Below are 26,533 nucleotides of genomic sequence, written 5' to 3'. Positions count from 1 at the left end.
GATGCTCTTTCCAATGATATATAGAGCGTTATTGCACGTTGTGCCGTTTTTGAGAAATTTAGTAAAAAAACACGACATAACCGAGATTTGAGCTCACAGCTATATATGGTCTTTGCTCAGACAGTATACGAACAGGTGACGGGGATACCTCCCATAGAAGGATGCGATTTAATGCTAAATATTAGCGGCCGGCCGCCGTGGGCACGTTTTTGTACGACTTATATCTCCGCAACCACTGGACCGATACACTTGCGGTTTTTTTGTGTGGGGTAGCTTATACCCTTCTTTCAAGTATTGTACTATGCACGATGCATGCGGGTAACCCCTACTGCACGTGACACGTGTAATACGGAGGGGTGTCAGTTTTGTAATAAGTGCAATAACTCGGTATATACTGGGCCGATCGCGCTGAAACTTGGCATGGAGGTAGTCACCTACCAGGCGATCCATTTTCATGTGCCACGGTAGGGGTGCCGCTGCACGTGCGCACGTGCAGGGTGACGCTTCCAGATCTCGTGACCGGCCGGGCCGATTGAGTTCAAATTTTGCACACCGCTAGTAACCGCAGGTTGTTTGAAAAGACAAACACTATTCGTTAGAATTGTGTTTTTCTATTGAAAAACAACCGGAGCGGTCCTTCTCCGGGCTATGTTTGCAAAGTTGGCCTGAGATTGGGGCAACTTGGTAGGGGCCTAAACTTGTGGCTCGATTTTCGTAAAAATTTCAGGGTATGGGCTCCCGAAGGCGATCTACCTGATGGCACCGGTCGCTACTCGCTTAAAACCTCGTGGCACGTGGCACGTGCGATTCCATTTTCCCCATGTTAAGTCAACGGGGTTTTGGACACTTTTTGCGCGATCGCGAATAGCGGAAAAAATCGCAGGTCAAGGTATGGTTTGCTGCACACCATTTTATGGCCGACACATTCAGGTACACGCCCATGTGCGCCGTCTACCCGTAAGAAGTCGATATTTTTTGTAGTACGACTTTGAAGTTGAACTTTTTTCGCTCCCCATGTTAAGTCTATGGACGTTTTTGCAGAGACATTTTCATTTGTTCATTGTACAAAATTATATGATACGATTTTGTTTATACTTTCAGGATTTGTTGAGAAAAGACCATAGAACATGATGTTATGCTTCGTTAAGCTGTCAGAATTCGTTTGTTCTTTTTAAGCTCGTTTAAAAATGAAAATTTTTAACATGGAAAGCCAATGGGAGCGTCTTTGTCGCTTAATAACTTTTTACTTTAAAGATATATTTAAGTAAAAAGGTGATAGGTTATACAACTTTTGATGCTCTTTCCAATGATATAAAGAGCGTTATTGCACGTTGTGCCGTTTTTGAGAAATTTAGTAAAAAAGCACGACATTACCGAGATTTGAGCTCAGACCTATATATGGTCTTGGTTCAGACAGTATACGAACAGGTGACGGGGATACCTCCCATTGAAGGATGCGATTTAATGCTAAATATTAGCGGCCGGCCTCCGTGGGGATGTTTTTGCACGACTTATATCTCCGCAACCAGGGGACCGATACGCTTGCGGTTTTTTGTGTGCGGTAGCGTATACCCTTCTTACAAGTATTTTACTATGCACGATGCTTGCGGGTGACCCCTACTGCACGTGACACGTGTAAAACGGAGAGGTGTCAGTTTTGTAATAAGTGCAATAACTCGGTAATTACTGGGCCAATCGCGCTGAAACTTGGCATGGAGGTAGTCACCTACCAGGCGATCCATTTTCATGTGCCACGGTAGGGGTGCAACTGCACGTGCGCACGTGCAGGGTGACGCTTCCAGATCTCGAGAACGGCCGGGCCGATTGAGTTCAAATTTGGTACACCGCTAGAGACCGGTTAGTAGGGTGCCGTGCGCAAGTCAGATAGGACCCATCTTGCACGTGCGCACGTGCAGGGTGACGCTTTCAGATCTCAGGAACGGCTGGGCCGATTGCACTCAAATTCGGCACACCTCTAGAGACCGATTAGTATTGTACCGTGCACAAGTCAGTTCGTATGTATTTCCATGTGCTACGGTTGGGGTGCAACTGCACGTGCGCACGTGCAGGGTGACGCTTCCAGATCTCGAGAACGGCTGGGCCGATTGAGCTCAAATTTGGTACACCGCTAGAGACCGGCGAATAGGGTCACATGCACAAGTCAATTGGACACAGCTTGCACGTGCGCACGTGCAATGTGACGCTTCCGGATCTCGAAAATGGCCGTGCCGATTGCACTCAAATTTGGCACACCGCTATAGGCTGGCGAATAGGGTGCCGTGCACGTCAGTCCGTAGCACACCGACTCCGGTCTGCACGTGCAAGGCTCATCCTCTCGTTTGGCGGCGGGCGTTTTTGCGGCGTTACAGAGGTGCTTGCTCAAACAACCTGCGGTCCCGCGATGCGGAGCCCAGCATCGCAGATGCTGGTAACCGCAGGTTGTTTGAAAAGACAAACACTATTCGTTAGAATTGTGTTTTTCTATTGAAAAACAACCGGAGCGGTCCTTCTCCGGGCTATGTTTTGCAAGTCTGGCAGCGAATCGAGACATCTTGATTGGGGCCTAGAGTTTTGCGTTTAGGATCGTAAAAATTTCAGGGTATAGACTTTTGCAGGTGATCTACCTGATGGTACCGGTCGCTACTCGCAACAAAAATCATTGCGCGTGCCACGTGCAATTGCATTTTCCCCATGTTAAGTCAACGGGGTTTCGGACACTTTTTGCGCGATCACCAATAGCGGGAAAACGAGCCAAGGAAAAGGTGATTTTCTTCCACGCATTTTATGGCAAACACGTTCTGGTACACGCCAGTGTGCGCCGTATACCCGTCAGAATTCGTTAACTTGAGTTGCACGAGTTTGAAGTTGAACTTTTTTCGCTCCCCATGTTAAGTCAATGGGCGTTTTTGCAGAGACATTTTCATTCGCTCATTGTACAAAATTATATGATACGATTTTGCTTTAACTTTCAGGACTTGTTGAGAAAAGACCATAGAACATGTTGTTATGCTTCGTTAAGCTGTCAGAATTCGTTTGCTCTTTTGAAGCTCGTTTAAAAATGAAAAATTTGAACATGGAAAGTCAATGGGAGCGTCTTTGCTGCTTAATAACTTTTTACGTTTAAGATATGTTTAAGTCAAAAGTTGATATTTTATACAACTTTTGATGCTCTTTCCAATGATATATACAACGTTATTGCACGTGCTGCCGTTTTTGAGAAATATAGTAAAAAAGCACGACATTACCGAGATTTGAGCTCAGACCTATATCGTTACGGTGTCAGGCGGACACGAGGACAGGTGGCGCCGCCGCCGCCCGCATAGCGGCGGGAATGTGAACTAACCTGTTTACCATCTATGGTATGGTACCATCGGGGGACCGGCCGCCGTCGGCACCATTTCGGGACTTTGCATCGCAATAAAAGGCTTATTTACAATTGAAAATGGACTAGCGAGAGTCGTTATGGAATCAGAATTTGATGCTCTACAAAACTAGGCTATTTTCATTGTGATGGCATCACAGACTACACCGCTAACCCCAATAAAGCAGATTTATATCGCGTCATCGATGATTACATATAATGTTTCTTTGATATATATGTAGTCGGATCTTTCAGCTGCGTCCCTCCCCTCCCTCGCCGCGCTGGCGGGTCGGCCATCCGCGGCTTGCCGCCCGCCGGCTGCTGGCCGGTCAGCTGGCCGGTCAGCTGGTCGCCCGCGGCTGTCGGTGCAGTGCGGGATGCCTACTTGCGGGGGGCCGTCGTGGCGGCGGCCCGGGTGGACTGGGCGAGCAGTGAGTTGGGGAGCGCTGCGCTGTCGGTGCTCTAGTTTTTATTGCGCTCGCATGATACGGCTTGAGCCAATACAGAGTGAACTGATTGGGCTGAGCAAGTCTTTATATACATTGAAAAGTAAAGCACTTGTTACTGCATCTACGGTGAGATGCTAGAGAAAATTTATGGCGTACCTAATGGTACCCATTACTTAACAATTAAGTGAATCATTTCGTCGCTAAACTCTCGTAAATTCGTATGTCCGCCTCACTATGGAGTTTGGACCGTAACGTATGGCCTTTGCTCAGACAGTATACGAACAGGTGACGGGGATACCTCCCATAGAAGGATGCGACACGATTTTACTGCTAAATAGCGGCCGGCCGCCGTGGGGACGTTTTTGTACGACTTATATCTCGGCAACCACTGGGCTGATACACGTGCGGTTTTTTGTGTGGGGTAGCTTTTTCCCTTCTTTCACATAGTGTGCTACTCTCGATGCATATGGGTGACCCCTAACGCACGTTCCACGTGCAAAGCCAAGAGGTGCCTGTTTTGTAATAAGCGCAAGAGCTCGGTAATTACTGGGCCGATTGCGCTAAAACTTGGCACGGAGGTAGACACTTTCCAGGCGATGCATTTCCATGTGTCACGGTTGGGGTGCCGCTGCACGTGCGCACGGGCAGGGTGACGATTCCAGATCTCGAGAACGGCTGGGCCGATTGTGATCAAAGTTGGCACACCGTTAGGGCTCGTCGAGTAGGGTGCCGTACACAAGTCAGATGGGACCCAGTTTGCACGTGCGCACGTGCAGGCTGACGCTTCCATATCTCAAGAACGGCTGGACCGACTGTGCTCAAATTTGGCATACCACTAGAGACTGGTTAGTAGGGTGCCGTGCACAAGTCAGTAAGTATGTATTTTCATGTGCCGCGGTTGGGGTGCAGCTGCACGTGCGCACCTGTAGGGGTCGCTTCCAGATCTTGGAAACGGCTGGGCCGATTCAGATTAAATTTGGTACATCGCTAGAAACCGGCGAATAGAGTGCCGTGCACAAGTCAATTGGGGCCCAGGCTGCACGTGCGCACGTGCAGGGTGTCGCTTCCAGATCTCGAAAACGGCCGGGTCGATTGCACTCAAATTTGGCACACCGCTATAGACCGGCGAATAGGGTGCCGTGCACGTCATTCCGTAGCACACCGACTCCGGTCTGCACGTGCAAGGCTCATCCTCTCGTTTGGCGGCGGGCGTTTTTGCTGCGTTTACAAAGGTGCTTGCTCAAACAACCTGCGGTCCCGCGATGCGGAGCCCAGCATCGCAGATGCTGGTAACCGCAGGTTGTTTGAAAAGACAAACACTATTCGTTAGAATTGTGTTTTTCTATTGAAAAACAACCGGAGCGGTCGTTGTCCGGGCTATGTTTTGCAAGTCTGGCCGCGAATTGGGGCAACTTGAGCGGGGCCTAGACGAATCGCTCAATCTTCGTAAAAAGTTCAGGGTATGGGCTCCCGGAGGCGATCTACCTGATGGCACCGGTCGCTACTCGCTAAGAAGTCTTTTGCGCGTGGCACGTGCGATTCCATTTTCCCCATGTTAAGTGAACGGGGTTTTGGACACTTTTTGCGCGATCGCTAATAGCGGGGAAACGAGCCAAGAAGGAGGTGGTTTTCTTCCCAGCATTTTATGGCAAACACGTTTGGGTACACGCCCGTGTGCGCTGTATACCCGCCAGAATCTCGTGGCACGTGGCACGTGCGATTCCATTTTCCCCATGTTAAGTGAACGGGGTTTTGGACACTTTTTGCGCGATCGCCAATGGCGGGAAAACGAGCCAAGGAAGAGGTGGTTTTCTTCCCAGCATTTTATGGCAAACACGTTTGGGTACACGCCAGTGTGCGCTGTATACCCCTCAGAATCTCGGAACGTGTCTTTGCACGAGATCAAAGTTGGAATTTTGCTATGTCCCATGTTAAGTCAATGGACGGCGATGCCGAGACTTTGCAGAGACATTTTCATTCGTTCATTGTACAAAATTTTAGAGATAGAATTTGCCCAAACTCTTATAGCTTGTAAAGGAAAGAGCGTAGTACATGCTGGTATGCTTCGTTAAGCTGGCAGAAATCGTTTTTTCTAATAAAGTTCGTTGGAAAATGAAAATTTTTAACATGGAAAGTCAATGGGAGCGTCTTTATTCCTCTATAACTTTTATCTTTAGTAAGACATATAGGTGAAAAGTTAATATAATATACAACTTCTGATGCTCTTTCCACTGGTGCATAGAACGTCACTGCACGATGTGCCGTTTTTAAGAGAAGCTGTAAAAAATCAGGGCTCGACTGTGACTTGAACCCAACCACATTAGAGTATACGAACAGGTGAAGGGGACACCTCCCATGTGCGGACGCGACGCTGATTATTGCTAATTATTGGCAGTCGGCCGCCCTGGGGGCGCCTTTGCAATGCTTATATCTCCACAACCGCTTGACCGATTCACTTGCGGTCTTTTGTGTGGGATAGCTTCTTCCTTTCTCACACGTAGTGTGCTACCCTCGATACGTATGGGTGACCCCTAATGCACGTGCCACGTGCAAAACGAAGAGGTGTCAGTTCGGTAACAAGTCTAATAACTCTGCAGTTAGTTTGCCGATTGCACTGATACTTGGCATGGATGTAGGCACCCGCCGTGCAATGCATTTCCATGTGTCACGGTTGGGGTGCCGCTGCACGTGCGCACGGGCAGGGTGACGCTTCCAGATCTCGAGAACGGCTGGGCCGATTGTGATCAAACTTGGCACACCGTTAGGGATCGGCGAGTAGGGTGCCGTGCACAAGTCAGATGGGGCCCAGTTTGCACGTGCGCACGTGCAGGCTGACGCTTCCATATCTCAAGAACGGCTGGACCGACTGTGCTCAAATTTGGCATACCACTAGAGACTGGTTAGTAGGGTGCCGTGCACAAGTCAGTAAGTATGTATTTTCATGTGCCACGGTTGGGGTACAACTGCACGTGCGCACGTGTAGGGGTCGTTTCCAGATCTTGGAAACGGCTGGGCCGAATGCGATTAAATTTGGTACACCGCTAGAGACCGGCGAATAGAGTGCCGTGCACAAGTCAGTTGGGACCCAGCTTGCACGTGCGCACGTGCAGGGTGCCGCTTCAAGATCTCGAAAACGGCCGGGCCGATTGCACCCAAATTTTGCACACCGCTCTAGACGGGCGAATAGGGTGCCGTGCACGTCAGTTCGTAGCACACCCACTCCGGTCTGCACGTGCAAGGCTCATCCTCTCGTTTGACGGCGGTCGTTTTTGCGGCGTTACAGAGGTGATTGCTCAAACAACCTGCGGTCCCGCGATGCGGAGCCCAGCATCGCAGATGCTGGTAACCGCAGGTTGTTTGAAAAGACAAACACTATTCGTTAGAATTGTGTTTTTCTATTGAAAAACAACCGGAGCGGTCGTTCTCCGGGGTATGTTTTGCAAAGTTGGCCGCGAATCGAGACATCTTGACCGGGGCCTAGACGAAATGTACAATCTTCGTAAAAAGTTCAGTGTATGGGCTCCCGGGGGCGATCTACCTGATGGCACCGGTCGCTACTCGCTTAAAACCTCGTGGCACGTGGCACGTGCGATTCCATTTTCCCCATGTTAAGTCAACGGGGTTTTGGACACTTTTTGCGCGATCGCCAATGGCGGGAAAACGAGCCAAGGAAGAGGTGGTTTTCTTCCCAGCATTTTATGGCAAACACGTTTGGGTATACGCCAGTGTGCGCTGTATACCCCTCAGAATCTCGGAACGTGTCTTTGCACGAGGTCAAAGTTGGAATTTTGCTGTGTCCCATGTTAAGTCAATGGACGGCGATGTCGAGACTTTGCACAGACATTTTCATTCGATCTTTGTACAAAATTTTAGAGATAGATTTCGCCCAAACTCTTATATCTTGTAGAGGAAAGAGCATAGTACTTGCTGGTATGCTTCGTTAAGGTGGCAAAACTCATTTTTTCTTTTAAAGTTAATTTGAAATTTAAAATTTTTAACATGGAAAGTCAATGGGAGCGTCTTTATTCCTCTATAACTTTTATCTTTAGTAAGATATATAGGTGAAAAGTTAATATAATATACAACTTTTGATGCTCTTTCCACTGATGCATAGGACGTCACTGCACGATGTGCCGTTTTTAAGAAAAGCTGTAAAAAATCAGGGCTCGACTGTGACTTGAACCCAACCACATTAGACTATACGAACAGGTGACGGGGATACCTCCCGTGTGCGGATGCGACACTGATTATTGCTAAATATTAGCAGTCGGCCGCCGTGGGGGCGCCTTTACAAACCTTATATCTCTGCAACCACTGGACCGATTCACTCGCGGTCTTTTGTGTGGGATAGTTTCTTCCTTTCCCAAACGTAGTGTGCTCCTCTCGATGCGTATGGGTGACCCCTAATGCACGTGCCACGTGCAAAACGAAGAGGTGTCAGTTCGGTAGCAAGTGTAATAACTCTGTAGTTATTTTGCCGATTGCGCTGATCCTTGGCATGGATGTAGGCACACGCCCCGCAACGCATTTCCATGTGTCACGGTTGGGGTGCCGCTGCACGTGCGCACGGGCAGGGTGACGCTTCCAGATCTCAAAAACGGCTGGGCCGATTGTGATCAAAGTTGGCACACCGTTAGGGCTCGGCGAGTAGGGTGCCGTGCACAAGTCAGATGGGACCCAGTTTGCACGTGCGCACGTGCAGGCTGACGCTTCCATATCTCAAGAACAGCTGGACCGACTGTGCTCAAATTTGGCATACCACTAAAGACTGGTTAGTAGGGTGCCGTGCACAAGTCAGTAAGAATGTATTTTCATGTGCTGCGGTTGGGATGTAGCTGCACGTGCGCACGTGTAGGGGTCGTTTCCCGATCTTGGAAACGGCTGGGCCGATTCAGATTAAATTTGGTACATCGCTAGACACCGGCGAATAGAGTGCCGTGCACAAGTCAATTGGGGCCCAGGCTGCACGTGCGCACGTGCAGGGTGTCGCTTCCAGATCTCGAAAACGGCCGGGTCGATTGCACTCAAATTTGGCACACCGCTATAGACCGGCGAATAGGGTGCCGTGCACGTCAGTCCGTAGCACACCGACTCCGGTCTGCACGTGCAAGGCTCATCCTCTCGTTTGGCGGCGGGCGTTTTTGCTGCCTTTACAAAGGTGCTTGCTCAAACAACCTGCGGTCCCGCGATGCGGAGCCCAGCATCGCAGATGCTGGTAACCGCAGGTTGTTTGAAAAGACAAACACTATTCGTTAGAATTGTGTTTTTCTATTGAAAAACAACCGGAGCGGTCGTTCTCCGGGCTATGTTTTGCAAGTCTGGCCGCGAATTGGGGCAACTTGGGTGGGGCCTAGACGAAATGTACAATCTTCGTAAAAAGTTCAGGGTATGGGCTCCTGGAGGCGATCTACCTTATGGCACCGGTCGCTACTCGCTTAAAACATCGTGGCACGTGGCACGTGCGATTCCATTTTCCCCATGTTAAGTGAACGGGGTTTTGGACACTTTTTGCGCGATCGCGAATGGCGGGAAAACGAGCCAAGGAAGAGGTGGTTTTCTTCCCAGCATTTTATGGCAAACACGTTTGGGTACACGCCAGTGTGCGCTGTATACCCCTCAGAATCTCGGAACGTGTCTTTGCACGAGGTCAAAGTTGGAATTTTGCTGTGTCCCATGTTAAGTCAATGGACGGCGATGCCGAGACTTTGCAGAGACATTTTCATTCGATCTTTGTACAAAATTTTAGAGATAGATTTCGCCCAAACTCTTATATCTTGTAGAGGAAAGAGCATAGTACATGCCGTTATGCTTCGTTAAGCTGGCATAACTCATTTTTTCTTTTAAAGTTAATTTGAAAATTAAAATTTTTAACATGGAAAGTCAATGGGAGCGTCTTTATTCCTCTATAACTTTTATCGTTAGTAATATATATAGGTGAAAAGTTAATATAATATACAACTTTTGATGCTCTTTCCACTGATGTATAGAACGTCACTGCACGGTGTGCCGTTTTCAAGAAAAGTTGTAAAAAAGCAGGGCTCGACTGTGACTTGAACCCAACCACATTAGAGTATACGAACAGGTGACGGCGATACCTCCCGTGTGCGGATGCGACACTGATTATTGCTAAATATTAGCAGTAGGCCGACTGTGGGGGCGCCTTGCAAAGCTTCTATCTCCACAACTGCTTGACCGATTCAATCACGGTCTTTTGTGTGGGATAGCTTCTTCCTTTCTTACACGTAGTGTGCTATTCTCGATGCGTATGGGTGACCCCTAATGCACGTGCCACGTGCAAAACGGAGAGAAGTCAGTTCAGTAACAAGTCTAATAACTCTGTAGTTATTTTGCCGATTGCGCTGGTACTTGGCATGGATGTTGGCACGCACCCGGCAATGCATTTCCATGAGTCACGGTTGGGGTGCCGCTGCACGTGCGCACGGGCAGGGTGACGCTTCCAGATCTCGAGAACGGCTGGGCCGATTGTGATCAAACTTGGCACACCGCTAGACGCTGGTTAGTAGGGTGCCGTGCACAAGTCAGATGGGACCCGTTATGCACGTGCGCACGTGTAGGTGTCGTTTCCCGATCTTGGAAACGGCTGGGCCGATTCAGATTAAATTTGGTACATCGCTAGAAACCGGCGAATAGAGTGCCGTGCAAAAGTCAATTGGGGCCCAGGCTGCACGTGCGCACGTGCAGGGTGTCGCTTCCAGATCTCGAAAACGGCCGGGTCGATTGCACTCAAATTTGGCAGACCGCTATAGACCGGCGAATAGGGTGCCGTGCACGTCAGTCCGTAGCACACCGACTCCGGTCTGCACGTGCAAGGCTCATCCTCTCGTTTGGCGGCGGGCGTTTTTGCTGCGTTTACAAAGGTGCTTGCTCAAACAACCTGCGGTCCCGCGATGCGGAGCCCAGCATCGCAGATGCTGGTAAGGCTGGCTCCCCGTCCGCTGGTCGTGTGACCGACTGCCAGGATGCTGGTCGGGTCGAGGGCTGCCACTTTCCCTGTGCTGCCGGGCCGGACGCCGCAGCGGTGGAGCAGGTGCCGGAATATCCCGCAGAACTGTGCGGCACTGGGGTTGTTCCAGCCACCTGGAAGGTTCGATTAGTATCAATAAAATATGGCTAATAGTGTTTAGTGTTAACATACGCCAGGCACAAGTGTTGTATTTGTTGTTAACACATTGTTGACACACACGCACACGCACCCACACACGCACACACACACACACACACACACACACACACATGTTGGCAATGGTAAAGCAGTCTCCGGGCATTTGGTAATAATTTTTTGCACTTATTCTGGTTTTAGTGACTGATGGGCCTTTACCCACGCATGACTGGAGGGTGGGGCTCTACAGAGCCCCTCTCCTGTTTTCTGCAATAAAATATTTACATTTATATATTGAAAAAATTAAAATATATATTTGTTGCAATATTTCTAAACCACTAGACGTGTCAATACGAAACTTGCAGTACCTTCGGCTGCATCAATCTGAAATATTTTATAGAAATAAAAATTGTGTAGCTACCATAGGTCGGCCGTAAATGACGTCAGAGTGATCAGTGAAGTCATATTCTGCCAATTTTGATGCAAGAAATTGAACTACAGCAATCGCTCTCGGTGACAGATAACCTGTAACAATATAAAAAATCAAGAGTCTGTAGCTTTTACTTGCCAATGCAGGGTGATCTCTTGACTCTTGAGCCTCATCCCTGGTTTGTCAGCAATCAAATCCTGCACATCTATTTGGCATCTTGATTCTTGAGAGACTGAGAGGCAAATTTCAATTTCAAAAGATACTAGTCTTTAAAGCTGAAACATATTAACAGTTAGTCAGATCAAAACAAGGCCTGTAGCATACAAGTGTAGGATACTGGATTTGCACACAGTACACACTACAAAATACACATAGCAAACAGTGAGATTACAGTCATGGAAAAGCATCAGGTTTTTAAAATAATAGTTTACACAGACTTAAATACAAGAATTTAAATGAGCTTCAAATAAAATGAGAAGTGGAGTGAAGTACCTAACAAATAAGGGTATCCATAAATCTGGTGCCACCGTCGGCACATATAAGGTTGGTAGGTTGTAGGTGGGTAGGTTGTAGGTATGGAGGTTGTATGTAGGTTGAGGTTTGTAGGTTGTAGGTTAGTTAGGTTAGTAGGTAAGGTTAGGTCAAGTAAGATTATGATTTTTATCTTCCTTGGACTTCATATTTACTTGTTAGCACTTAGCATTGATGGTAACGCCAGATTTACTAATACCCTATTTACTGATACTGATAACAGGTGAGCCAAAAGAGCATGAAGTGTAGTTTAAGCTTTACAATGTGAAAACTAATTAGGTAATGACAATCTGAGTTTAGGTGCTCCAACTAACGCACATTTTTACGTCACCCCTGTGCTGTTCATTATTGGGATCAAATGTGCGACACTGTTCACTGGTGCAGATATCACGACGTCTGGCATTTTCACTATCTATCAGCTCTGGTTGAGGGTGAGCGTGGTATGCCACTGCACTCTGAACCCAGAGCGGATAAGAGCCCCCGAGGCATCGGGCATAGTGCATGGATTTTTCGTTTGGCACTGAACTACTATTTAATACTAACTGATGACATTAAGTAAAGTACTTATTTAAAACCTATAATCATAAAACCTTCTTACTTCATAAATATTGTCCATTGAAGGCAACAGTAGAAAGTGAGCAGGCAAAGCAAGTGTAGGTAATGAGTCTGCTTTCCGCTGCCAATGTTCTGGTACCTATCTAGGTAAGCTTTCTTTGTGAAAAATCATATGACTGATGCTCTATCCATGCAAGAATAATTAAAGGATTGTGGTGTGCACAAAAAAAAACATGGGAACTGAATTAAATATAAAACAGGCATGCCAAGCAAATCTACCTTTGGTGCCGCCTATTCTTCATCAGCGTCAACAGTGCAACATGTCTAAGGCTAACGTAGCCAAATTACAATAGATAAGCATATTTCAGCACTTATTCCACAATCTACACATTCCAAAGAATGCCGTGAGCAAAAAAGATTAGCACTTTTCGGTCGAAAAATACCACAAAATCAGTCTCAAATACCCCCCTCCTCCCGTAGTGTTTACACAGCGCCGCAGATTCCCGCCCTCACAAACATGGCGGCCAGTCGCACGCACTAAAACACTGCCAATGTCCCATCTAGTCTTTTATATCTATGGTGGTTGTGCTGCTTCCACGATTTGTTCCCTTTAACTCATGGAGGACTTGAATCAACGAGGTTATCTTAGACTAGGTAATATATAATACTGAACGAGGCCGGTGTAAATAAATTTTCAAGACCGAGGTCCTTACTGGATTTTTGAACGAGGCCGAAGGCCGAGTTCAAAAATCAGTAAGGACTGAGGTCTTGAAAATTTATCACCGGCCGAGTTTGGTATGTATTTTACTGTATGCCAACGATGCCAACGATAAATTTATTTTCTGGACCGAAGCTCTTAGCCGACTTAGGAACGAGAACATCCCAAAATGTTGGCTTAAGTGCATTCTGGTAATGCATTTTTGACCGTGGTCAATTTGCTTACACCAGTTATTACCACACCCCTCTGGCTAATGTATTTGAATAGACCAGGCATACAGTAAATAAAGATAGCAGGGCATTGCTGTGTCTACCGATCAGTGCTCCAGAGCTATGTATTTAATTCCAAATAGAAGCACATGTCTAACTCCTCCCTCCCATGTCAGGCTGGGTCTGCAGGGTGACACCAGTGACGCGCGGACCGTCTCCTTCCTGCACGTGCTGGACGTTCTACCTCGTCTGCGCCGACCTCCGCGCTACATCCTTCTGGAGAACGTGCGCGGCTTCGAGCGGTCGGCTGCGCGAGATGCTCTCATCACCACACTGCGCCAGCTCGGCCTGCACTGGCGCGAGCTGCTGCTGGCGCCCTCCCAGCTCGGAGTGCCCAACTCACGGTCTCGCTACTATCTGCTGGCGCGCCGACGACCGTTCACATTTGAACAGCCGCCCGAGGGCCAGGTCAGTGATACCAGGTGGTGGATGGGTGGTTCTCAAACTCTAGATGTTGCGTTATAGAGGTGGGCAAGGTGACGGACACGGACGTGTTCTTTGTTTCGATTGGAATTCTCAAAGTATGAACGGATTTGTAGATATAAACAGGAAATACATTTTAAATTCGTATTTGTTTTAGTAAATACTTATTATCCGTACCCACTCCAGTCTTATAGAAATTAGATATGCCAGTGAATATTGTTGGCTTCTATGGCTAGTGACTAGGCTTAGCAAAAGATTTGCAACCAAATAAGCAAAATACTTTAAAATACTCCCATCCTTAATCAGTGGTTTCTAATTTTGATATATGTCACTCCATCGTAAAAATATTCCATTGCTCAGAAACGTTCTCGGTTCACACGTGTACGAGAACCCTGCTGCTTTCTGCTTTCTGCTTATATCCCTGCTTCCTTTCGCCTTTGTCCTTTCGCACTCTCGCTTTAGCCTGTTATCTTGCATGCCGATAAATCCCCGATGTTTCGTGTTTCACAGATTCTAGAGGAGTTGCCGTTTTGTGCGTGCGGTCACACCAATGACTCAGATTCTGCCTGCAACAGCTGCAACAAACCAGTTCTCAACAGACTTTCTGAATATATGTCCGGGAAGTGGGACTCTCACGACGACAGCGCAGGTACGGAAACCTTGTCAGAATTCTTGTCATAGCATCATTGATCCGAGGATACTGATTCCATTTTAGATGAGGCTGCCTTCTTTTTCTACGATGCGATGTTTTTGTGCTACTCTGAAGTGGTTTTAAGTACCTAGTATTCTAACCTCTTTGTACGCGGAGTTCAGTATAAAATCCGTTCACAGTTTCCTGCATAGCCGCTGTCCGTTGCGATTTCATATGCAGCGATGCACAATCTTGATATCCGGAACCTGCTTAGGTCAACGAACCCAGCGTGCTTTCCCTCTCCACCCCAGGTATAGCACGACAGTACGTCGATGTGTGACATTCGTTTCCCGGTATATGACCTCCGTTTCCCGATGTGTATCTTCTTCATGTGAACGGTTTTTGGCGTGGCCTCCGTTTCCTGATATGTGATCTTCATCTCCCGATGTGACTTCGCTTTCCCGATGTGTGACTACTGTTTCCAGAAGTGTGACCAAAATCTGACCTGCGTCTCTCTACGTCTGTCAAGACAGCCTCAGATTCAGATTCACTTTCAGAATCACATTCGGACCCCCGTAGATTTTCATAAAAACTGGTCCATAGGTACAGTTTTGGACGCTGATTCCAATGGTGAAGTCTGTTTTTCGCCACATATTATACTTTGGCCCCTAGAGGCATTCAAAGTTTTTTTGGGGGCGAAGGGGGACCCCCTTAGATTTTCATAAAAACTGGTCCATGTTTACAGTTTTGGACGCTGATTCCAACGGTGAAGTCTGTTTTTCGCCACATATTATACTTTGGCCCCTAGAGGCATTCAAAGTTTTTTGGGAGAAGGGGGACCCCCTTGGATTTTCATAAAAACTGGTCCATGTGTACAGTTTTGGACGCTGATTCCAATGGTGAAGTCTGTTTTTCGCCACATATTACACTTTGGTCCCTAGAGGCATTCAAATTTTTTTGGGGCGAAGGGGGATCCCCTTAGATTTTCATAAAAACTGGTCCATGGGTACAGTTTTGGACGCTGATTCCAATGGTGAAGTCTGTTTTTCGCCACATATTATACTTTGGCCCCTAGAGACATTCAAAGTTTTTTTGGGGGCGAAGGGGGACCCCCTTAGATTTTCATAAAAACTGGTCTATGTGTACAGTTTTGGACGCTGATTCCAACGGTGAAGTCTGTTTTTCGCCACATATTATACTTTGGCCCCTAGAGGCATTCAAAGTTTTTTTTGGGGAAGGGGGACCCCTTAGATTTTCATAAAAACTGGTCCATGTGTACAGTTTTGGACGCTGATTCCCATGGTGAAGTCTGTTTTTCGCCACACATTATACTTTGGCCCCTAGGGCATTCAGATTCACTTTCAGAATCACATTCGGACCCCCTTAGATTTTCATAAAAACTGGTCAATGGGTACAGTTTTGGACGCTGATTCCAATGGTGAAGTCTGTTTTTCGCCACATATTATACTTTGGCCCCTAGAGGCATTCAAAGTTTTTTTTTGGGCAAAGGGGGACCCCCTTAGATTTTCATAAAAACTGGTCCATGTGTACAGTTTTTGACGCTGATTCCAACGGTGAAGTCTGTTTTTCGCCACATATTATACTTTGGCCCCTAAAGGCATTCAAAGTTTTTTTGGGGGAAGGGGGACCCCCTTAGATTTTCATAAAAACTGGTCCATGTGTACAGTTTTGGACGCTGATTACAATGGTGAAGTCTGTTTTTCGCCACATATTATACTTTGGCCCCTAGAGGCATTCAAAGTTTTTTTTGGGGAAGGGGACCCCCTTAGATTTTCATAAAAACTGGTCCATGTGTACAGTTTTGGACGCTGATTCCCATGGTGAAGTCTGTTTTTCGCCACATATTATACTTTGGCCCCTAGAGGCATTCAAAGTTTTTTTTGGGGGAAGGGGGACCCCCTTAGATTTTCATAAAAACTGGTCCATGTATACAGTTTTGGACGCTGATTCCCATGGTGAAGTCTGTTTTTCGCCACATATTATACTTTGGCCCCTAGGGCATTCAGATTCACTTTCAGAATCACATTCGGACCCCCTTAGATTTTCATAAAAACTGGTCCATGGGTACAGTTTTGGACGCTGATTCCAATGGTGAAGTCTGTTTTTCGCCACATATTATACTTTGGCCCCTAGAGGCATTCAAAGTTTTTTTTGGGGGAAGGGGGACCCCCTTAGATTTTCATAAAAACTGGTCCATGTGTACAGTTTTGGACGCTGATTCCAATGGTGAGGTCTGTTTTTCGCCACATATTATATTTTGGCCCCTAGAGGCATTCAAAGTTTTTTGGGGCGGAGGGGGACCCCCTTAGATTTTCATAAAAACTGGTCCATGGGTACAGTTTTGGACGCTGATTCCAATGGTGAAGTCTGTTTTTCGCCACATATTATACTTTGGCCCCTAGAGGCATTCAAAGTTTTTTGGGGCGGAGGGGGACCCCCTTAGATTTTCATAAAAACTGGTCCATGGGTACAGTTTTGGACGCTGATTCCAATGGTGAAGTCTGTTTTACGCCACATATTATACTTTGGCCCCTAGAGACATTCAAAGTTTTTTTGGGCGAAGGGGGACCCCCTTAGATTTTCATAAAAACTGGTCCATGTGTACAGTTTTGGACGCTGATTCCAACGGTGAAGTCTGTTTTTCGCCACATATTATACTTTGGCCCCTAGAGGCATTCAAAGTTTTTTTTGGGGGAAGGGGGACCCCCTTAGATTTTCATAAAAACTGGTCCATGTGTACAGTTTTGGACGCTGATTCCAATGGTGAAGTCTGTTTTTCGCCACATATTATACTTTGGCCCCTAGAGGCATTCAAAGTTTTTTGGGGTGGAGGGGGACCCCCTTAGATTTTCATAAAAACTGGTCCATGGGTAAAGTTTTGGACGCTGATTCCAATGGTGAAGTCTGTTTTTCGCCACATATTATACTTTGGCCCCTAGAGGCATTCAAAGTTTTTTTTTGGGCGAAGAGGGACCCCCTTAGATTTTCATAAAAACTGGACCATGTGTACAGTTTTTGACGCTGATTCCAACGGTGAAGTCTGTTTTTCGCCACATATTATACTTTGGCCCCTAGAGGCATTCAAAGTTTTTTTTGGGGAAGGGGGACCCCTTGGATTTTCATGAAAACTGGTCCATGTGTACAGTTTTGGACGCTGATTCCAATGGTGAAGTCTGTTTTTCGCCACATATTATACTTTGGCCCCTAGAGGCATTCAAAGTTTTTTGGGGCGGAGGGGGACCCCCTTAGATTTTCATAAAAACTGATCCATGGGTACAGTTTTGAACGCTGATTCCAATGGTGAAGTCTGTTTTTCGCCACATATTATACTTTGGCCCCTAGGGCATTCAGATTCACTTTCAGAATCACATTCGGACCCCCTTAGATTTTCATAAAAACTGGTCCATGGGTACAGTTTTGGACGCTGATTCCAATGGTGAAGTCTGTTTTTCGCCACATATTATACTTTGGCCCCTAGAGGCATTCAAAGTTTTTTTGGGGCGAAGGGGGACCCCCTTAGATTTTCATAAAAACTGGTCTATGTGTACAGTTTTGGACGCTGATTCCAACGGTGAAGTCTGTTTTTCGCCACATATTATACTTTGGCCCCTAGAGGCATTCAAAGTTTTTTTGGGGGGAAGGGGGACCCCCTTAGATTTTCATAAAAACTGGTCCATGTGTACAGTTTTGGACGCTGATTCCAATGGTGAGGTCTGTTTTTCGCCACATATTATACTTTGGCCCCTAGAGGCATTCAAAGTTTTTTTGGGGGAAGGGGGACCCCCTTAGATTTTCATAAAAACTGGTCCATGTGTACAGTTTTGGACGCTGATTCCAATGGTACAGTCTGTTTTTCGCCACATATTATACTTTGGCCCCTAGAGGCATTCAAAGTTTTTTTGGGGTGGAGGGGGACCCCCTTAGATTTTCATAAAAACTAGTCCATGGGTAAAGTTTTGGACGCTGATTCCAATGGTGAAGTCTGTTTTTCGCCACATATTATACTTTGGCCCCTAGAGGCATTCAAATTTTTTTTTGGCGAAGGGGGACCCCCTTAGATTTTCATAAAAACTGGTCCATGTGTACAGTTTTTGACGCTGATTCCAACGGTGAAGTCTGTTTTTCGCCACATATTATACTTTGGCCCCTAGAGGCATTCAAAGTTTTTTTTGGGGGAAGGGGGACCCCCTTAGATTTTCATGAAAACTGGTCCATGTGTACAGTTTTGGACGCTGATTCCAATGGTGAAGTCTGTTTTTCGCCACATATTATACTTTGGCCCCTAGAGGCATTCAAAGTTTTTTGGGGCGGAGGGGGACCCCCTTAGATTTTCATAAAAACTGGTCCATGGGTACAGTTTTGGACGCTGATTCCAATGGTGAAGTCTGTTTTTCGCCACATATTATACTTTGGCCCCTAGAGGCATTCAAATTTTTTTTGGGGGGAAGGGGGACCCCCTTAGATTTTCATAAAAACTGGTCCATGTGTACAGTTTTGGACGCTGATTCCCATGGTGAAGTCTGTTTTTCGCCACATATTATACTTTGGCCCCTAGAGGCATTCAAAGTTTTTTTGGGGGGAAGGGGGACCCCCTTAGGTTTTCATAAAAACTGGTCCATGTGTACAGTTTTGGACGCTGATTCCCATGGTGAAGTCTGTTTTTCGCCACATATTATACTTTGGCCCCTAGGGCATTCAGATTCACTTTCAGAATCACATTCGGACCCCCTTAGATTTTCATAAAAACTGGTCCATGTGTACAGTTTTGGACGCTGATTCCAACGGTGAAGTCTGTTTTTCGCCACATATTATACTTTGGCCCCTAGAGGCCATGAAATTCTAAGGGGGTCCCCCCTCGCCCCCAAAAAACTTTGAATGTCTCTAGGGGCCAAAGTATAATATGTGGCAAAAAACAGACTTCACCATTGGAATCAGCGTCCAAAACTGTACCCATGGACTAGTTTTTATGAAAATCTAAGGGGGTCCCCCTTCGCCCCAAAAAATTTTAAATGTCTCTAGGGGCCAAAGTATAATATGTGGCAAAAAACAGACTTCACCATTGGAATCAGCGTCCAAAACTGTACCCATGGACTAGTTTTTATGAAAATCTAAGGGGGTCCCCCTTCGCCCCAAAAATTTTGAATGCCTCTAGGGGCCAAAGTATAACATGTGGCGAAAAACAGACTTCACCATTGGAATCAGCGTCCAAAACTGTACACATGGACCAGTTTTTATGAAAATCTAAGGGGGTCCCCCTTCCGCCAAAAAACTTTGAATGCCTCTAGGGGCCAAAGTATAATATGTGGCGAAAAACAGACTTCACCGTTGGAATCAGCGTCCAAAACTGTACACATGGACCAGTTTTTATGAAAATCTAAGGGGGTCCCCCTTCGCCCCAAAAAAACTTTAAATGTCTCTAGGGGCCAAAGTATAATATGTGGCGAAAAACAGACTTCACCATTGGAATCAGCGCCCAAAACTGTACCCATGGACCAGTTTTTATGAAAATCAAAGGGGGTCCCCCTTCGCCCCAAAAAACTTTGAATGCCTCTAGGGGCCAAAGTATAATATGTGGCGAAAAACAGACTTCACCATTGGAATCAGCGTCCAAAACTGTACACATGGACCAGTTTTTATGAAAATCCAAGGGGGTCCCCCTTCTCCCAAAAAACTTTGAATGCCTCTAGGGGCCAAAGTATAATATGTGGCGAAAAACAGACTTCACCGTTGGAATCAGCGTCCAAAACTGTACACATAGACCAGTTTTTATGAAAATCTAAGGGGTCCCCCTTCGCCCCAAAAAAACTTTGAATGCCTCTAGGGGCAAAAGTATAATATGTGGCGAAAAACAGACTTCACCATTGGAATCAACGTCCAAAACTGTACCCATGGACCAGTTTTTATGAAAATCTAAGGGGGTCCGAATGTGATTCTGAAAGTGAATCTGAATGCCCTAGGGGCCAAAGTATAATATGTGGCGAAAAACAGACTTCACCATTGGAATCAGCGTCCAAAACTGTACACATGGACCAGTTTTTATGAAAATCTAAGGGGGTCCCCCTTCCCCCAAAAAAACTTTGAATGCCTCTAGGGGCCAAAGTATAATATGTGGCGAAAAACAGACTTCACCGTTGGAATCAGCGTCCAAAACTGTACACATGGACCAGTTTTCATGAAAATCTAAGGGGGTCCCCCTTCGCTCCAAAAAAATGTAAATGTCTCTAGGGGCCAAAGTATAATATGTGGCGAAAAACAGACTTCACCATTGGAATCAGCGTCCAAAACTGTACCCATGGACCAGTTTTTATGAAAATCTAAGGGGGTCCCCCTTCGCCCCAAAAAACTTTGAATGCCTTTAGGGGCCAAAGTATAATATGTGGCGAAAAACAGACTTCACCATTGGAATCAGCGTCCAAAACTGTACACATGGACCAGTTTTTATGAAAATCCAAGGGGGTACCCCTTCTCCCAAAAAACTTTGAATGCCTCTAGGGGCCAAAGTATAATATGTGGCGAAAAACAGACTTCACCGTTGGAATCAGCGTCCAAAACTGTACACATGGACCAGTTTTTATGAAAATCTAAGGGGGTCCCCCTTCGCCCCAAAAAAACTTTGAATGTCTCTAGGGGCCAAAGTATAATATGTGGCGAAAAACAGACTTCGCCATTGGAATCAGCGTCCAAAACTGTACCTATGGACCAGTTTTTATGAAAATCTAAGGGGGTCCGAATGTGATTCTGAAAGTGAATCTGAATCTGAGGCTGTCTTGACAGACGTCGTCTCTCTGCAGGTGCTCTACTACCGCCCACTCTGGACCAGTTTCTGGCAGATGTGGCTCCCTCGGATACCAGTCGGCTGCTGCTACCGGACAAAGTGCTCTGTCGCTACGGCGAACTGCTCGACATTGTCCGACCGAGCAGTCGCCGCTCCTGCTGCCTCACCAGTGGTTATGGACATCTAGTGGAAGGGGCAGGGTCGGTACTGTTACCCGACAACAACAGCGAAGGAGGAGGTGATGACAGTGACGAGAGTGGCGCGCTCGACGCCGCGTTTGCCGCAGCGCGTCTGCTTCCTCCTGGCGACCCGGCGCGGGCCGACCGGCTGCGGCCGCTGCAGCTACGCTGGTTCTCGCCCCAAGAGGCGGCGCGGCTGATGTGCTACCCGGAGTGGTTTTCGTTCCCGGTGGAGCTAACTGACCGACAGCGGTACAAGCTGGTGGGGAACAGTGTTAACGTGAGGACAGTGGCCGCCCTGATGCTGGTGCTGATGGATGGAGAGAGTGGGGAGAGCGAGGGAGAGAGTGAAGAATCGGCACAGGCGGGAGGAGCCTGCTAGGTGGGTTGTTTTTATATTTGAGGGGCGACAGGTTGGTTGTTGGCGACACAAGGTGTTACGGTGATATACGGAATACGAATGTTTTCTATATCATGGTACGTTTTGTAAATTCATTTGGCTAGTCTGTATGATAAAACAGGATGGATTTTCTACTCCATCTTTTGGGGCATATCGTTGCAAGGTCATGGATTAGCGGCTTTACGCACACCACTGATCCGTGATCAGCTGGACCACAACTCCACAACATTACGCTTCTTGGAATGTACGATATTGTGCAAAAGTTTGTATGCATTTCATACTCGGGCCATGATGTGTACGTTTGAGGGATTCCAGCATAGATTTCCGTGCCTGCTCCGAGAGCCATTCGCGAGTTTGTCTTTTGCCGTTGTGCCGTAACATTGAGCCGTTGTGATACAGTTTCGGATGCCAATAACAATTCGTGAATGATTCACGCGACCTTATTTGAAGTTTGCATTATTTACGCTTGTGAGCCGCTAGCTGAAGCAAGTCTCATATTTCATACTCTGAGCAAAAAAAATATCATAACCATATAATAATAATCATTATTCGATCATGTTAGTTAATATCCACCCAGTTTGTTTCGCGCTCTCGAGTCTCGCTATTTGTCGTTCATTCACCTCGCTTCGGGTCAATCTGACACGTTGCGTCAGGCGTCAGTCGTATTTCGTGAGACATCCTACAACCCGCCTTACGCCACGTCGATCGTACTTGCGTACTCAAATCGACGTGTATTTATGGTATTAGTGTCTCGTGCTGTCTGAGAACGTGTTTCCTGAGTGAAATCAGCAAGGTCAAAGTGTTATTTGGAGAGCTGATGAAAATGGGCATGACGAGGCTTTTGAAGTCGCCATTCGTACAAGATATCGGGTCCTTCAGGTTAATTTTGTGATTGAGATAGCCGTGACACGAGACCGAGACACGAGAGACGTGTCCATCGACATTAGAGATGAAAGGTTTTTAATTTTTATATTCCAATTGACTAGAATTTGGGATGGATCAGGATGAACACCTCTGCGATGGGATATAAATTATAATGGAATAGATTTTGACCGAGTGCATGTGAATGTCTGACCGTCAACTCACACCTTACTGCATTTACCGGTCTGACCTTTGGAAACTCCAACCTACGGCAAGCGTCATGAGCACGATTCCACACGTAATCTCTGCGCCCGCACCTCTGCACTCGGACCGCCAAAACCACTTCGTCACCCTCCCCTCCCCCTCCCCAGGACGACCTTGGGTCCGGCGGCGGAGCGCAGCTATCTCCCCTCTGATTGGTCGGCTCCCGGCCGGTGTCGTCAGCGGCCTCTCATGTTTGTTTGCGCCGTCGGTCAGGTCGGTTTAGTGGGCGGGGTAGCAGTGTGGGTTCGTCGTTCGTCGAGGGCGCTGGTGGTGTGGTCACACGCCGTTTGAGGAGGAAGTCATGTTGACGGTGGTGCTGATCATCCTGCTGGTGGTGGCATGGGTGCTCTATAAGAACAAGAAACCCAAGAATTGCCCGCCCGGTGAGTGCCAAAGCCGCAAAGCTGGTCCCAGGATACAGTGCATTGGGTGATCGCCGGTACGTGGCACGTTAGGTCGTCAAGCTGGCGTGCATACGTTGGCGATCCGATTGTTAGCGCTTGTTACCTGCTGTCAAAGGCTTTGTTGTATCAAAGTACCCTACGGTCATCCATGAACTGATGCTTAATTAACCCTATGAACTTGGTACATCAAATTCATAATGCTTAACTACACGACACCTTGCTACGATCGCACAACGATCATGCATGAACCAGTGAAGGAGTTCAATATTTTGCTCGCTCATTCTCGCACAAACGCGTTGTGTGGCGCCGTTGATCACTCCTATCTTTTCATCCCCACAGGTCCCGTCAACATCCCGCTGGTGGGACGCGCGTTCGCCATGAACCAGAACCACCCGGAGAAGGCCTTTGTGGAGTGGCAGCGCCAGTATGGCCCTCTGTACAGTGTCAAGATGGGTTCTGACCTTATGGTTGTCATCTCCGACCCTGCCTTGCTGAGAGAGGCCTTCAACAAGCCGGCCTCCACGGGTCGGATGGCCGGCCCCGTTCTCGAAATGCTCGGTGTCCAACGTGGGCTCATCTTCTCTGTCGGCGAGGACTGGCACGTGCGACGTCGCTTCACGCTCTTCCATCTGCGCAACTTCGGCATGGGCAAGGCCCGCCTGGAGGATGTGATTCGAGAGCAGGTGGATGCGTTCCTGGAGCACGTAGTGGCTCCGAGTGAGGGCCAGCCCCTGACGATTGACCACAGCCTGGATCTGGCCGTGGTCAACATCATCTGGGGCATCGTGGCCGGCGAGACGATGAGCATGAAGGACACGCGTGTGCTCGACATCCTCGAGAAGAATAAGAGTGTCGCCGATAAGGCGAAGCGGCTCAACATCGCGGTGATGGTGCCCTGGTTGCTGAAAGTGCTACCGCGCAGCTTGTTTCGACTGGACGAAGTCATCGAGCTCTTTAATTACCCGAAGACGCACCTAATCGCGCCTGTGCTGGAGGCGCACCGGCGCGACTTCGACCCGACCTCGGAGCCGCGCGACTACATCGAGTGTTTCCTGCTGGAGCAGCGCTCTGACCCGCAGCGGTTCACGGACGAGGTGTTGGCGCGCAGCATCGGCGACATGTTCAGCGCCGGCAGCGACACCACCAGCACCACGCTGCGCTGGGCCTTCTGCCTGCTGTGCGCGCGGCCCGAGGCGCAGCGGCGCATTCAGGCGGAGATTGATCAGGTGGTGGGCGCCAGCCGGCCTCCGTCGGCCGCCGACCGCCAGCAGATGCCCTTCACAGAGGCCTTCCTGATGGAGACCCAGCGGTTCGGCGACATTGTGCCGATGGGCGTGCTGCACTCGGCCGAGCAGGAGTTCGAACTGGGTGGCTACACGATCCCACGCGGCACCATCCTCGTGTCCCTGCTGCGGGCCATCCATCGGAACCCGGCCCACTTCCCCGAACCAGAGCAGTTCAAACCAGAACGCTTCCTTGACAGGGAGGGCCGCGTGCGCCCCAGCAAGGCGCTGATGCCGTTCTCAGTCGGCAAACGCTCGTGTCTCGGCGAGGCGATGGCTCGATCCGAGCTGTTCCTGTTTTTGACGTGCGCGCTGCAGCGGTACAGCTTTGCCTTCCCCGCCGGCTTCCAGCATGACCTGTCGAGCGCCGACCGGCTCGGCGTCACCACGCCCAAGCCGTTCGAGGTGGTACCCACCCGCCGCCGCTGACCCCTCCCCCGCCCCCGCCCCCCCCCCCCCCCCACACACACACCGTCCGGGGGTCCCAGATGACGGCTGTGGAGGTAGACGGGCGTTCACAGTGCCATCAAAAGGCACTGTGTGCCAGCGCTAGTCGGGTGTTGCCGTGAGAACGATGTCGGGATATAGCACCACACAGTGTGACACGATGAGCCGTGAACTGGATTTAAATCGTTTTTCGCCAGACTCCAGCCTGTCGTGTGGGTGTTATCGTGGACAAATGAGTGCAATCAAACGCCTCGCACAAACGCTTTTCGTAACTATTGATGTGCGGGTTAGCGCAATGAATGAATCCGTATGAATTTTGCCGCTTGTCAGCTTATGGGCTGACAATTACAATCGATTCGATTGTATCTGTTTGTTTGATTTTCTGAAAGCATAGACGAGTCAAGATAGGTAATGTTTGTTTAGGGCGCGTTTTAGCGCGGCGTGGTGTACCGTCTGCCCTAATCGTAGATGTCTGGCATCAGTCGTCCTATCAGTAAGCTGTGATGATGTTTATACAAAACGTGACCATGCGAAAACGTCTGTAGGCAAAACCAAACGATGATAATAATCGTACATAATAAGTACCAGCTTCAGTGATCTATGGAAACTTATCTTGAAACACCAAACAATTTGTATGTATTTATTATGTATTGCGCAGACATAGAGCCACAAGAACAATGGATGAAAGTTGATGATAAATCTCATTCATCTTAAACATTCTTTAAATACTTGCATTCACACCAACAAGTCAGTTCTGTAAAAACAGCGACGTCTGAAGAGACGCATACCAGAATAGCGCGACATCCTCAGAGCATTAGTAAAATGGAGCTGATACAATAAAACGCCCGACATTGAGAGCACGATCACAATTATATCATGTAGCTAATGCAATCGAGCACAGAGAGCAGAATAGATAGATCATTCGGCCGATGCGCAGTGTTCCTTTGCCATGAACCGGCTTGGCAAAGGCATCGTAAACGTTTATATCATATAAGCACAAGCCTGGCGCCTCTCGTTCTGATCATAACAACAACGAACAGCCCGCAGACTGCAGAGAACCTCTGAAGACGCTTGGATAGCGCGCAACCGACTGCCCCAGCTACCACAGCCAGTGCCGCGGGCAGGCTAACGTCAAATTCTGAGCCAGGCCGCGGCAATCTCATACAAAGATCAAAACAAACGACAACATGTGACAACATTGATAATTACACGCTTCCCCTCCCGATTCCCCGGCACTCATGTAGAACAATATAAGGAAATACAAGCGAAGTGCTATTGATTTAAATGTATAGGCAAGCCTGACAGCCTGTGATCATCTGAAGTAATGAGCCCAACATCTTTGCCATTCATAGACTCCAGCAACCGGGTTTCAATCATAATACCATGATAATACCACGGAATACATACGACAT

At 47.8% G+C, this 26,533-nt stretch overlaps 3 protein-coding genes across 5 annotated transcripts in view; 2 read left to right on the top strand and 1 right to left on the bottom strand.

The window, feature by feature from the left end:
- Positions 1-12,984, bottom strand: part of LOC122370815 — a 61,699-nt gene extending 48,715 nt beyond the window's left edge. The window contains exons 1-3 of one of the 3 annotated variants that reach the window (XM_043346741.1): positions 12,934-12,984; positions 11,499-11,635; positions 10,750-10,908 (exon numbers count right to left, since the gene is read on the bottom strand). In XM_043346741.1, the coding sequence (XP_043202676.1) occupies positions 10,750-10,908; positions 11,499-11,533 (194 nt within the window). In that variant the 5' untranslated portion in view covers positions 11,534-11,635; positions 12,934-12,984. Of the gene's footprint in view, positions 1-10,749; positions 10,909-11,498; positions 12,277-12,489; positions 12,676-12,933 lie in introns of those variants that run through there. The other 2 variants (XM_043346742.1, XM_043346740.1) reach the window with 2 other exon arrangements.
- The window catches only part of LOC122370812 (tRNA (cytosine(38)-C(5))-methyltransferase-like), a 104,152-nt gene extending 81,857 nt beyond the window's left edge, over positions 1-22,295 (top strand). Inside the window, exons 3-5 of the mRNA XM_043346738.1 lie at positions 13,550-13,841; positions 14,367-14,505; positions 21,300-22,295. Coding sequence (XP_043202673.1) covers positions 13,550-13,841; positions 14,367-14,505; positions 21,300-21,844 — 976 coding nt within the window. The 3' untranslated portion in view covers positions 21,845-22,295. The remainder of the gene's footprint in view (positions 1-13,549; positions 13,842-14,366; positions 14,506-21,299) is intronic.
- Positions 22,296-23,168: 873 nt separating this feature from the next.
- On the top strand, positions 23,169-25,657 carry LOC122370810 (cytochrome P450 2J6-like). Its single transcript, XM_043346734.1, has 2 exons — positions 23,169-23,370; positions 23,731-25,657. The coding sequence occupies exons 1-2, from the start codon at positions 23,289-23,291 to the stop codon at positions 25,101-25,103; spliced, it is 1,455 nt and encodes a 484-aa protein (XP_043202669.1). The 5' UTR covers positions 23,169-23,288; the 3' UTR covers positions 25,104-25,657.
- Positions 25,658-26,533: the final 876 nt, after the last annotated feature.

The sequence above is a fragment of the Amphibalanus amphitrite genome, unplaced genomic scaffold, assembly GCF_019059575.1.
Source record: "Amphibalanus amphitrite isolate SeventyFive unplaced genomic scaffold, NRLGWU_Aamphi_draft 001170F_arrow, whole genome shotgun sequence".
In the NCBI taxonomy this organism is placed as follows: domain Eukaryota; kingdom Metazoa; phylum Arthropoda; class Thecostraca; order Balanomorpha; family Balanidae; genus Amphibalanus; species Amphibalanus amphitrite.
Note: the sequence above shows the minus strand (reverse complement) of the source record. Positions and strands in the feature narration are given on the sequence as shown.